Source organism: Cheilinus undulatus, linkage group 11 (assembly GCF_018320785.1).
Source record: "Cheilinus undulatus linkage group 11, ASM1832078v1, whole genome shotgun sequence".
NCBI classification, from domain to species: domain Eukaryota; kingdom Metazoa; phylum Chordata; class Actinopteri; order Labriformes; family Labridae; genus Cheilinus; species Cheilinus undulatus.
In genome coordinates this window covers 3,612,645-3,627,053 of record NC_054875.1, presented here as the reverse complement: position 1 = coordinate 3,627,053, position 14,409 = coordinate 3,612,645, and the positions used below count along the sequence as shown (strand labels likewise).

The window sequence follows — 14,409 nt, the reverse complement described above, 5'->3', positions numbered from 1 at the left end:
CTTTAATGTCTTTACAACAGTCCAGCAGGCGTTTAAGAGAATTGCCATCATTTTTCTTAATTGGCAGGTAGATCTGAGTGTCGTCTGCATACAGATGGTAGGATATGTCATGCTTTTTAAATAAAAGCACTTAGGGAGGACTGTCGAGTTTATTCTTGATTTATCTTTGCTTTAGCAGCTGTTCCAGCATGTTTACGCTACTACAGAGTCTACAGCAGCTTCTCTGACCTCATATATTATGGAGCTATTAATATTGCAAAGATCTGAACAGAAATACTGCAAATACGTGCACAAATCTTCAAATGTGTGTACTGATCTGCAAATTTGTGCAAGGATTTGCATATATGTAAAAAGATTAGCAAATTTGTACAAAGAGCCACAAATGCGTGCACCAGTCTGCAAATGTGTAGACCAATTTTGAATTGTGGACTCTGTTTATTTGGTTCAGAAAACTCTTTTTTGCTTCAAACCTGCCTCTCAATTGGCTTTCATACACACGTAACTTTTGCAACATTTCTGTCGTGCACAACTTGCCAACGTGTACTCGGATCAGTAAGCGTAAGCGCTGGGTTAGTTGCCCTTAGGCAAAAATACTGATTTAAGTTTTAGATCCAGCTCTACGGTTATGTAGCTGGATGCAAAGTGTCCCATCACAGCATTCTTATGGCTGTCAAACGTATAAATGCCGCTGGCTGTCACCCAGGACCAATTAGACGTTCAGTGCTTTGCCTGAGGACAGTTCGACATGTGGCTGCAGCTGGGGGTCAACCTCTGATGCTGTGAATGAGGGCTGATCCACAGCAGAAACCTTGGACTAAGTCAGAGGTTTATTTTTCATAAAGTCTACCTTCACTTCCAAGTACAACAAATTCTTCAACAAGCAAATTTCAAAAACACTAAAACGAGCACTGCAAGGATGAGCAGACAGATGTGAATCTAACAAAGATGGAAGTTTTGCACAGGCTCATAGAAGAAAGGGGTCTGAAATCCAATCAGAAATACCACACTGAGACACATCCAACTTTGCAGCTCTGCTTGGAGATGTTCAAGCTAACATGGACTCAAAGAGTAAATAATTAGGATTATTATGAGGGGTACACACTTATGAGAGTTTCACTCACCTGCAGCAGCAGAATGAACTGAGGGAAGCGTTGGATGGGTTTGACCATCAGACCGTACAGCGTGATCCTGTCTGGACTAGACGCCTGCTTCTTCTGGAAAATCACATTTAAAGCATCACATTTACAAACTACATAAGGAGTAATAAAACAAAGATTTTAAATATACACAGCCTTAAAGAAGTGTTAATGCAGCATTTTGCACTTTTTCTTTAATTATCTCTAACAGTGTGAGCCTGACCACCCCAGGCAGCGTTTACCAAGCCTCTAAAATTAATTTACTTTCTCTTTTGTATTCCAGACAGTCCGAAAATGTTCCACTGAAGCTTATTTATTAATTTATAAGACCTTATCCTAGGGATATTCTTAAAATAATTCACTTAAAGCAAGATTAATGTACCAAGTAAACACTGCATACCCTAGGTAAGTCCTGAAAGTGCGTCCCCATTTTTCACACCCCTCTGCTTTCATTAAGAATATGCTGCATCTCATAAAATTAGAACATCATGAAAAAGTTCATTTTTCCTGCTTGCTATGTTTTTAAAAAGTTAAACTTCCAAATATTCTTATCTTATTTAGCCACAAAAAGGGAAATATTTCAGGACTTTTTTGTTTTATTCATGACTTTTAAGGCTTACAGCTCATACAAAAACATCCCAAAATAGAAAAATATTGTGGGAAAAAGTCCAATTTGCAAAGGTTTCCTCAGCCTTTATTCTCTCACTCTGGTTCAGCACACACAACCACAATCATGGGAAGACTGCTGAGATGATTCTTGTCCAGAGGACAGTCACTGAAACCCTCCATGAGGAGGGTCAGCCATAGAAGGTCACTGCTGAAAGGCCAGGCTGTTCTCAGAGGCTGAAGGGAAAAGTGTGGTAAGAAAAGGAGCACAAGCAAACAACAAGGTTTAGAACTTAGGGGAGCTTCACAAGGAGTGGACTGAGACTGGAGTCAGAGGATCAAGAGCCACCACACAGACAGGTCCAGGAGATGGACTACATGTGTCGTGTTCCTGGTGTGAAACTAATCCTGAACCAGAGATGTCATCAGTCTCTGGTGGGCTAAGGAGAAAAAGAACTGGACTGCTGCTCTGCGGTCAAAAGTCCTGTTTTCAGATTACAGTGAATTTTGGAAATCAAGGTCCCAGAGTCTGGAGGAAGATCTGAGAGGCCCAGAATCCTTCTGCACTTGAAGTTCAGTGTTTCCAGTCTCCACAGTCAGTGATGGTTTGAGGTCCATGTCACCTGCTGCTGTTGGTCCACTGGTCTTTAATCTATTTTAGAGTCCACATTGTCAGCCATCTACCAGGAGGCTTTAGAGACCTTCATGCTTCAATCTACTGAGAAGCTTTATGGAGATGCTGATTTCTTTTTCACTGAAGCCAGAACTACCAGAAACTGGTTTACTGACCCTGGTATTACCGTGTTTGGTTCTGACCTGTAACCCCATAGAGGAGGGGTCATCAACTACATTTGTCCTAGGGCCAACTTTTTCCTCAACAGGCACTTTAAATAAAATAAAGCATTTTTTAACGGTCTAATTAACATATTTCTGTATCTATATTTTTTATTTTCTTTCAAATGTATGCCATTTTTAGGCTCCAACAGTGAGATCAGTCCCTGTATCCCAGCCAGCCACTAGGGGGCGACTGACATATTTTAGCTGTATATTTCCATGGCTGTGGTGTTTTCTATGCAGAGTAGCAATAAATGAAAAACCCTAGGCAGGAAAACTGCACTCTCAAAAGACCTTGAGCTGAAAGTTTCCATAGAAAGCAGCTGCAAGAATGAACTGATAAATACGTGAATAAATACGTAATATTTAACATGCATTATATTTGCTAATAGTGGCTTATAGGTGGATCTCTGAAAAATGGATGCAACATAAAGTCATTGTTGAGTAAATCGTTTATATCAGTTGTTTTTGGAGATGGTTTAATAGCTGTAGGGTTAGCTGTAATCCCAAAAAACTCCCAAAATACCACAATAGAGTATGGAAATAAAGTTCAGGATAAAGAGATTTGCTGTGAATCAGAGAGGCACTGCATGGATCAGAAGTCTGAAACCAGGACTGGGACTGGCTGATAGTGTTATTGGACGAAAAAGAAAAGAGTTAGCACCTTGAGAAAGTCCAAGAAAGCTGGTTTGGACATGCAGGCCTTCTTGATGAGCGCCATGGCGTTGGTGAAGTTGTTGATGTAGTCGCTGTAAACGTTCAGCACCATGGACTTTGAAAACTGTGGAGGAAAGAGAACAGCATCAGCCTGCAGTTCAATGTCTAACATCGACTCTGCTAACTGTGCTCACAGTAAAAAAAAAAAAAAAAAAAAAAGAAAGAGTCAAGATAAGAAGACTAAACAGAAGGAAAGGTCTTTGAGACGGACCGAGGCCACAAATAGGTCTCCGATCTTCTCGCTGTGATCCCACTCAGCCACGCGGGACGCCAGAGCGATCTGAAACATGGAGTGGCACTGATGGATCTCCTGCAGACGGAAGAAGATCTGACGGACCTTCTTAGGGCTCAGGATCCAGTTCTGAGGCTCCAGCATGGGCTTCTGGTACTCCTGGAGGATGAAGAAATATCAGCCTGGTGAGTTCAGCTTTGCAAGAAGACAATAATGCATACCAGCATTCATAAATAGCATCATGAGTCTACTTGCTTGGTCATTAAGGAAAATACAGAGAATTATGAGGGTTTTGAACACTAAATAAACAAATATTAAGCAGCATAAAAAAAGCCAAACCTGAGGTATTTAAAGTATGGCCTTCAAAATGATATTTGCCACAAAATAAAAGGTTTTCATTTTCTGAACATAAAGGTAAAACTTGTATAAATTGCAATTGTGGCACATTTGTAAACTTAAAGGCCTTCCTGCAGGCATTTTAAACCTTTCAAGTACTACTGAATAAAAAATAATTGCAGCCTTTATTGTGATTATGCAATTGCACAGCCTGACATCTGGGTTGTCATTAGATTAACTGCGCAGTGGTAGAGCCTTGGTTATCATGAGTCTAATTTTTTCACACTAAGTGAACATTCAACAGAAAGAAGAGTTCATTAATGATGTCTTTTAAATATCTTAACTCTCCTTGCCTTCCTGCTGGCATTAAGGAGAAGTGAGACTCACCTGGAGGATTCTCTTCAGAGAGTCCAGGTAGCTGCTCTCACTCTGCACGATGGAGCTGAGGATGAGACGTCTGACCACCTGCAGCACAGGTCAACACATCAAACTGGAATAAACACATCTGCACTCACTATAACGAGCTTTTATAAAGGTTTAAAAAATAAACTGCACCATGTCATTCCTCAGATTAAGCTGATATTAAAACACTTACTGTGTCTCACATACAGGAACAAACACTTTTTATTCAACAACTAATTCCAAAGGCTCAAACCTCCAGCTTTGTTAGCTGGAACAATGATAGACCACTAAAGACAAGAATTAAAGTCTTCTGAACATATTTTACTGAAGCAAATTTCAATATAACTTTAAAAATAAAAAGAAAGACTGTGCTTCTTAAAGCTGCTGGAAATCTGATATTTCTGGGCCTGTAGACAACTGAAGAAAAACTTGACAGAAACAGGATATATGCAGCATATTTTACATTATATTTAACACTTTATAAGATCTTTGTCAAGACCCTCTCGATATATGTTAAGACCCTCTCGATAAATGTTAAGACTCTACTGCATCTTCACTTTCACCAGTTACAGCGGTGACACAGATAAATGCACGTTTCATGAGAACTGCACAATAAAAAATGTGAAAAAATAGTCAAAGACATGCAGACAGTATTTGTTATTGTAGAGTGCAAATAAAGCTTTTGTTATAAAGGCTTGTAGCGCTAACATTGAGAGACTCTGTGCTAGTATTACAGTAGGCAAAAGCTTCACTGTAACTGTTGAGCTGCAAAATCTGAGAGGCATCTGGCTGCAGACCTCCACACTGGGGCGATGACAGCTGCTGCTCTCAAACATGACGGACTTTAGAGAGGAGCACAGGAACACTTCTAAAACCTTTTTTAAAGCCTTTTTGTTGTTTTTGATTTTAACCAAAGCATTTAATCTGTAAGAAAATGTGAAGGATTCAAAATGGAGTAACTTTTTTCCCCCATGAGGGTTATAAGATATATGAGACCATCATCTTTCTGCAAAAATAAGTGAGAATACACTCAAAAATGTGTACTATTTTACCACTAAAGACACAAAACTTTTTTATTTATTAGTATTTTTATTTTTGAGAAAACACATTATGCTCAGTATCAGTTTTCAGTGAATTTCTACCGTTAATTTTGATCCTCAGCTGTTGTCATGGAAACCTATGAGCCATTGGTGTAAGACAGTGATGACGTCAGTAGTGTCCGAAATCATTTCTGTGTTTAGGGAGTAGGGAATGAGTGTGTGGTTTCGTACACAACCGGAAAGTGGCTATTTTACACAACAGCAGAGATTTATTTAAAAAAAAAAAAAAAAAAAAAAAAAAAAAGATAGAAAATCCAGCAAGTCTTGCAATTTTGGCTCGGGTAATATACGTCATCGCCCCAGCAGAGAGGTCTCCTGCTGAACGCCCCACCATGGAGGTCTGAAGCCACGTCCTTGTGCAAAATACTATCAAAAGTTAACAGTTTAACTCCAAATACTTCTCAGAAAGCATGTCATTCACCTATAATTTACATGCAAACATCACTCCATCACATAGTTAAGATGCTAGCTGGAGACACAGCAGAGCTTTAAGGATGCACTGATAGCTCAACAGGCCAGAACATAAACAAGCAGCAGACTGACATCAGATCTGGTGGAGTTTCATCAGAATCTCACATAAAACTAAATGTAAAAAACATGAGCGGAAAAACTAGCCTGCATCCTCATTTGACAAATACAAAAACTGGAAACAACAACAGGACTGAACACCTCATGGTCTTACATTTAGGACTTTTTAATGCATTTAAAAGCCTGATTGTTGCTAAATAGACTCATCAACTTTTACTTTTACTTTTCAAGACCCTGCAGAAAAAACACCTATAAAGGTCTGATAATCTAATAAAGGTGCCTTTATCAGAAACTGTCAAATATTTTAAATCCAAAGATCTCTGCAGCTGTCAAGTCAGATCACAGCAGCAAACGCAGCAGATACCACCGTAGTTATGGCGGCCAGCCAGGATGGCGGCGCCCACAGATTTCTGGTACGACTCGTCTGTAAACACACCTGCTGACTGCTGAGTCCTTCAGGCATGGGGCAGAGCTGAGGAGGAGGATGTTTAAACTCACAGACGGACACGTCCATGTAACCTGCATCGTCCTTCCCATCACCTGCAGAGATTTAACACAAAACTTTATTTAAACAGAAAGAAAGTCAGACAAGGAAAACAGATGTTTGCAAATCAACCTGAGCTCTAATTGCAACGTGTTTCACCAAACCTCTAAAGTTAAGTCTGAATCTTAAATGCAGCTTGAGCTGAGCCACTGTTTACCTTCTCTGAAAACATTATGTAAAGCTTTTTTATTGCAAACTTTCATTAAACTCACAGAATTATCCAGCTGTGTTTACTCTTTGAGAGTTTGAGCTCCTTCTTAGGTCTGTCTCTGCTGAAAAAGTCTACAATATCTAGAAGTTTACAGTCTGTTTATCACATTTTCAGTGTTTATAGCTGGGTTCTGTTTACATGCCTGTTGTTATCTTTGCAGCAGGAGCAGACAAACTCACAAACTGCTACCTTTGTGGGGCTAAAAGTGACAGTAAATGTGATTCGCTCAAACCTGTGGAGTCTTTTCTCTGCAGAAATGACACTTTGCGAATCATGGCTAACTTTGTCTTTTCCAAACCGTCCTTGGTACCATTCCTCGCTGCTTTCATCAACTGCTGCACCTGGAAAACAGCGTGCACAGAGGTTTAAATAAAGCTGCTGCAGAAACTTTGGTGTTAAAGAGAAATGAAACGTGCAGTTTGCCAAACAGTCTATTTTCTGTCTGGTTTTTACCAAAACTGAAACCAGTCCAGAGCAGAACAAGTCCTTCCTTACCTACAGACTTGTTTTTAAATTTCACTACAGACGAGATCCATACCTTAGTGTCACAGCTCTGTCTGATGTTAGCAACATGTGGAGTACTGAGACGCACCGCCAGCTCCTTCCTGGTGACAGCACAGCGCTCCTTCAGCCTCAGAACATCAGCGGGCAGCTAGAGGTCAAACACCAAAGAGAGCAGAGATGGAAGGAAATTTTTATTTCAATAAAAAAGTGAAAGTCATCAGTGACCAGCAGATAAACCTCCAGTTATGATGCTTCATAAAGATGGAGTACAAACAATAAATATGCAACACAAACCCACAAATATACTGCAAATAAGCCAGTCCAAAAACACAGAATAAAACAGGAGATGAACGTGCTTTTTGATCAACTCTGCAGGGTTTAAACTACATCACATTCACACTGAAACAGTTAAATCCAGTATAACTTTATAACATTAAAACCTGCAAAAATGTACATAAAGTTGCCAGAACATCATTCTTTAAAACGGTTTTGATCATGTGAATGTGGAATATGTGATGCTAAATCATTGTTGCTCAACCCTGCTCAACCAGAGCCAAACTGTTAAAAAATACCTATGCAAGAGCCACAATCTAAGTGGTGAAAAGTGGGGAAAATGAGTAAAAATAACTAAATTTGGCAAAAAGCAGCAAAAAGGTGGGGGAAATGAATGAAAAATAACTAAATTTGGCAAAAAGCAGCAAAAAGGTGGGGGAAATGAATGAAAAATAACTAAATGTGGCAAAAAGCAGCAAAAAGGTGGGGGTAAATGAGTAAAAAAATAACTAAATTTGGCAAAAAGCATCAAAAAGGTGGGGGAAATTAATGAAAAATAACTAAAATTGGCAAAAAGCAGCAAAAAGGTGGGGGTAAATGAGTGAAAAAATAACTAAATTTGGCAAAAAGCAGCAAAAAGGTGGGGGAAATGAATGAAAAATAACTAAAATTGGCAAAAAGCAGCAAAAAGGTGGGGGTAAATGAGTGAAAAAATAACTAAATTTGGCAAAAAGCAGCAAAAAGTTGGGGGAAATGAGTGAAAAATAACTAAATTTGGCAAAAAGCAGCAAAAAGGTGGGGGAAATGAGTGAAAAATAACTTCAATTGGCAAAAAGCAGCAAAAAGTTGGGGGAAATGGGTGAAAAATAACTAGATTTGGCAAAAAGCAGCAAAAAGCAGCAAAAAGGTGGGGGAAATGAGTGAAAAATAACTAAATTTGGCAAAAAGCAGCAAAAAGGTGGGGGAAATGAGTGTAAAATAACTAAAGTTGGCAAAAAGCAGCAAAAAGGTGGGGGAAATGAGTGAAAAATAACTAGATTTGGCAAAAAGTAGCAAAAAGATGGGCTTTACTTTTGGTGCAGGTAAGACGAACACTGTACCTCTAACTTGTAAGAATATCTAAAGGTGGACAACACCATGCTTCACTGCTGCACTCTCCCATTTAGAGTTTCTGCTGTTCATCTTCTGGGTCAAAGCCCAGCTCAGAGTCTGTGGAGTCATTTCTCCCACTTAAAAATACTGGAACAATTATTTTACATTGTGGCTGCAGGGAGACGCTGCAGCATCTTTGCTAAAGTGATTAAAGGAATAATAAAGCAAGTGATTAATCCCAATTTAAAAAATTAATGCACTAATTATGGATCTAAATTATTCATGATTAATGCATTAATGCCAACAGCCTGGTAGAAGTGATTTTTCTCTAAAGGAGGAGGAGCAAACTTTGTATTAAATATTGCACTACAGAGATAATCAGGTATATGAGGGTCAAAATAATGACCTCTGTTCCTCATAATCTAATCAGTTCACCCTCATATGGAGCTATTATTGTTACAAAACTATTTGCAAATGTGTACACAGATCTGTACACAAATCTTCAAATATGTACATAGATTTGAAAATGCGTGCACAAATCCACAAATGCATGCAAAGATCTGCAAATGTGTGCAAAGAATTGCAAATCTTTAAAAAGATCCACCAATGTGTGCAAATCTGCAAGTGTGTAGACCAGTTTTTAATTGTAGACTCAGTTTATTTGGTTCAGAAAATGCACTCTTTTTTGCTTTAAGTTGTCAAAATACTCACAAACCATCAGCTACAACTGAACCTGCCTCTCAATTGGCTTCCATACACACGTGACTTTTGCAACACTTATGCTTTGCACGATCTGCACATGTGTACTCAGATCTGTAAGCGTAAGAACTAAATAAGTCAGTCTTTATTTTTACAGTTTTTCACAAAAGTTGAAGTTTAATTGTTTTAGTCCAAAACCATCTTTAGAAGTTGATAAAAGCTTGAATATTTTGCGTGGTACTTGATATTAATCTAACAGAGGCCAGCTTCCAAACTCTCTCCAGCTTTGAACTAAACCCTCATCTACATGTGCACATTCACACTTGGCTTTCATAGACTCCAGACTAAAGCACACGTAGACATTTGCAATGCAGTACAAACTAAGGTTTGGCAATTTATTGAAAATTAGATTAAATCATAATATGGACGGCTGCAGTTTTCAAATCGCAGAAGTTACAATATTTCTTTAACCTGAAATTTGTGCCAAAATAGCAGTTTAACACTTTTTCTTACAGCAGAGATGTCATGTATTACATGATTTTACAACCATTCAAGAGCCTCTTTCTAGTATGCCTCTTACTGTCTTATTTTTATAACTTTTTCTATTAAATATGAGACTGACAATACAACAATTAATCTCCAGTTTACAATACAAGTCAATATCATCACAATTAGGTATTTTTACAAAATTGTCCAGCCCTTGTTCAGTCTAATATTGTGTTCATTGTAATATAGAATGATTTATTGCTTGTCTTTGTTGGAAAATACAGAAGATGAGGAACTTAAGGAACAATCACATTTCAAATCGCAATTGCAATACTGGGGAGAAAAATCACAATTAGATTATTTTCCCAAATTGCTCAGCCCTAGTACAAACTAAGGCTGGGCAATTTATGAAGTTTTTAAGATTTATCAATAGTTTAATTTAAATGGCATTCAGGATAAGATGATATTTTCTATGTCAATATAGTTAAAATGGAAATGTTTTAAAGGTCACATATTTTACTCCTTTAAGACAAGTTTATATTGGTCTCAGAGATCCAAAAACATGCCTGTGAAATTTTTTACTGAAAAAACACTCCAGTGTTGGATTTTTGCATGTCTAAAACCCCTCTGTTTCAGCCCTGCTCAGAACCAGCTGTTTCTGTGGCTTTAAATCTTAAGGAGCTGCCTGACTCTACCTCTGACTCCGCCCTCCCAGGAAATGGATGTGACACTCCTGATGTTACTAGAGGGATCCAACTGCAGTCAAGATGGCTGACATGGGCGTCCCTATACATCCAATCCGCGCTGGAAGTCCCAAGCAGAAGTTTCTTCTTCATGTTGGACTCAGCTGCCGGTGTTTGTCAGTCTTTTTCACACCTAAGCCTTGGTGCTGGATCTCAAATATATGACCTTCCCCACTGCCTAACCCTGAACCTAACCACTTGGGTTTTAATGCCTAAGCCTAACCTTAGACATATGGACTTCCGGTTGATACTTCTGGTATGGATTGGATGTATGTTGGCCATCTTGTCTGCAGCAAGGTACTCTTGGATGTAACAGACATTTTTATCTAAAGTTACAGACCTGACTGGGATTCAAACCATCAATCTGCCAGACCAAAGTCAGCAGGGGAACCCACTGAGCTATCCAGCATCTCAGCTGCCTGCTGAGAGGAAGATCAGAAGAGGAGGCTGGAACTTTCTTCCAAGCAGGGAAGGCCAACTGAACCTGGGGGCGGGGCTAACTCCCCACATGACATCATGAGGGGAAAATTTGTGAACAAATTGTTTAACTCAGATTTTCTGAAAGGTGGAGAAAGAGAAGGGGAGGGAATGGATTTTTCTGGTATTTGAGGGGATTGTGGACAGGCCAGGGACACATATTTTTGTTAGAAAAGCCTCAAAAAGTGATTTGTGCGTAACATGTCCCCTTTAAACTGAAAGAAAATTCAACCAAAATTTACTATCAAATAGGCCGTAAATTTCGGCCATACAAACAAATACATTAGTGAAGTTTTAGGCTACGACCTACGTCAGCTGGTCTTTGCCTTTCTTCATCATCATCCATGAACTTTAAAGTGAATTTAGAGGACTGAAGCTTCTGGTCTGAATTACATTTTTATATCTGTTTTTGTATCTGTATTGGCTGAAATAAATTAACAAAAATCCACATAACAGCATATTTGATACTGGAGGAAATACAATATTTTGCACCCCTAGGTGTAAGACTGAAGAATGATTTCTCCGCCTAAATGTATGGAGATGTCCCCAATATTTTTCTTTTATAATCTAGAGTGTCGGAGCTTGCCCGTAATTTTTGATCATCTTAAAAAGACCAGATTTTGTGTGTCTCAGACTTTTATTTTTGTTGTCCTTCTATCAAACAAGTTTCAATTCTGTTTGATTTTTACTAGAATAAATCAAAGTTTATCACTCTGGTATTCTGAGGACCATTCATTATTTCTTTACATAAGAAAATATCATAATTGTTTCCATTTAACTAAAAGATATACAGATTTTTGGCCCATGTTGCCCAGATCTAGAATGAACTATCTAAACGTACTGTTGCTCAGGTAATCATTCTGCTCAGACTAGAAGAGAGGACACATACCTGACATATCAGTGAATCCTTTACAAATCAAACAAATCCTGTAAAACCCTTAAAATGAGCTTTAAAATATCCATCGTCTCCAGGAATAAAGGGGCATCCTCTGCTTTTAAACTCCTGATTTCCTAACAAAGACCTTCACCTCTTTAGAGAAAACTTACTCTAACTCCGTTGTTTCATTTTCAAAACACACACAGGAGCAGAGCGGGGAAAGTCCAGCAGCAGAGAAACGCTCAGTGACAGAAACAGAAGTGCTGACAGAGCGAGACGCCGAGGCCAGAAATCACTTCCTCTTTTCGTCATGCTGCTCCACTAAATTAACTATAAAATATCTGTAGTGATTCCCCACAGAGGTAGGTCTGGGTGGGACTAATGTGTACTGTTTCAGGTCAGTGCCCACAGACTCATGGAAATTCTGACTGAAGTTTCTGTTTCTAAAAAGCCAAATGCCAGGACACCGCTGCAGATTGAGCTGAAATCTTTCCTGACATTAAAGCTGTGCTGAGAAACCCTGCTGCTGTTCTGGTCCACAGGTGTTAGGGTCATAATCGTGGGTTATTTCCAGGTTGCCTATGGGTGGATTAAAAGCAGGGTCTTGTGCAAAGACTCAGCAGATCTCACCTGTGCTTAAGGCTGCAGTATACACATATTTTTGTACTATATGCAAAAAAATACAAAATCCCCATAGCCTTTCAGGTTGAGAAGGCTGCAGCTCTTCCTGGCTGAATTTCAGACTTCAAAAGTTTTTTTCAGCAGATTTTTTTTCTCATGCCCCTGGTAATATGCAAGGACATCCAGAGCACGGGCTGGGTTGTGTCATTCCTCCTGCCCAGCCAAAGGTGCCATCAATTTTTGTCCCAAACATGCTTTAAAGTTCTGCACAGTACAGTATATCAATGCAGATGTTACAGAATCAGTGCAGCCTTAAATGCTATAACAACCGTTTTAAAATACACATCCTCTGTAGTGCAATTAACAAAAAAGCCAACAGGTGGCAGCAGACACTAAACTACATGATGCAGCGCACACGTCAGATCTAAAACAGACAAGTAATTACAGAAACACACAGTCTAACAGCTGCCAGCAAGACTACAAGCAGACATACTGGATTGTTTTGGACCACTCTGTCATGAAAAACACACATGATTTGTAGGAATGCAAAATATTGGATTTTTGCCAATATGCACAGATTCATGTCAGCCGATACAATATTTACCTCCGCCAAGGAGGTTATGTGATTGGCAGGGTTTGTTTGTTTGTTAGCAACACAACTCAAAAAGTTATGGATGGATTTTGATGAAATTTTCAGGAAATGTCAGAGATGGCAAAAGGAAGAACTGATTAGATTTTGGGAGTGATCTGGATCACCGTCTGGATCCAGGAATTTTTTAAAGGATTCTTTACTATTGGGAGATAGGGCTAATGGCGGAGGTCTGTGCTCTCCGAGTGCTTTTCTAGTTAGAGTATGGGACCAAAATACTGGATGTAAATATTGACAGAAATTTTGATATCTGTCGATACTGATATTTGCCTTTTTTAGCTAATATCGGCTGATAATAATAAATATTTCCTAGCCGTTGTTAAGCAGCACTTTCTGCCGTTATTTATATTTGTCGCTGTGGCTGTTCTGGGATCCTCTTGCCCCTCCATGGAGAGCATCATGCAGGAACCGCACAGCTCCTGCACTTCTTATGTTGATGCTGAGACCAGGAGAGAAGTAGCAAAAACCCCAGAGCAGAGTAGAGCAGGCAACAAAATGGCGAGGATGACAGCAGAATGAAGGAGGAGCTGGGGTGGAGGAGGGTTGCAAGAAAAGCAGACTAGAGCAGCCTGAATAAGGCAGCATGAGATTAGCCAATAGCGTACTTAGAGCAAATTAGCTGGCCAATGTTAATTTCGTCAACTAAAACTATGACTAAAATGTTTGTCTGAAGCCTTTTCTCCATGAGAAAAACTAGACTAAAACTAACAAAAATAGATCTGTGATGACTAAAACTAACAAAAACTAAGTTTAGTTTTCATCAAGATGACTATAACTAGACTAAAATGTAATTTTGTGCTTTCAAGTGGGTCTCAAATGTTTGCCAGGAAAAAGAAAAGGTATAAAAAACTCCATCTACAGAAGCCCGTAGTGGACATACAGTAATTTCATACATGTATTTTTGTTAGGTTTTCCTGTGATTCAGAGTAAAATTCAGTATTTTACTCAAGATTTCTATCGATTCATCTCCCTTTTGTTGGGAAATAAATCTGTTTTACCCAACACAAGGAAATTCTTAGAGAAATCACCAAACTTCCATGCTATCTGTGGAAAGTGGTGCAAGTGTTGATTTTGTCGACTTAAACTATGACTAAAACTATTCACTGACAGCCTTTTTCCATGACAAAAACTAGACTAAGACCAACAAAAATAGATGTGTGATGACTAAAACTGACAAAAACTAAGTCTGGTTTTCATCAAGATGACTAAAAATAGAATTAAATGTAGTTTTTTCTGGATATTCAAAATCTGTGATATTTCTCCACTGTGGGTAAATCTGTCTAAAAACATCTATAGCTCTCCTTCCACAGCTGTAGAAAGCAGGGACCCCAGGTTTGGCAGA

At 38.9% G+C, this 14,409-nt stretch overlaps 1 protein-coding gene across 2 annotated transcripts in view; it reads right to left on the bottom strand.

The window, feature by feature from the left end:
* The window catches only part of LOC121517016 (rho guanine nucleotide exchange factor 10-like protein), a 79,115-nt gene that overhangs the window by 35,219 nt on the left and 29,487 nt on the right, over window positions 1-14,409 (bottom strand). For both annotated transcript variants that reach the window (XM_041798506.1, XM_041798507.1), the window contains 7 exons: window positions 7,185-7,298; window positions 6,879-6,987; window positions 6,328-6,431; window positions 4,249-4,326; window positions 3,505-3,684; window positions 3,241-3,357; window positions 1,122-1,214 (listed from right to left, as the gene is read on the bottom strand). In XM_041798506.1, the coding sequence (XP_041654440.1) occupies window positions 1,122-1,214; window positions 3,241-3,357; window positions 3,505-3,684; window positions 4,249-4,326; window positions 6,328-6,431; window positions 6,879-6,987; window positions 7,185-7,298 (795 nt within the window). The remainder of the gene's footprint in view (window positions 1-1,121; window positions 1,215-3,240; window positions 3,358-3,504; window positions 3,685-4,248; window positions 4,327-6,327; window positions 6,432-6,878; window positions 6,988-7,184; window positions 7,299-14,409) is intronic.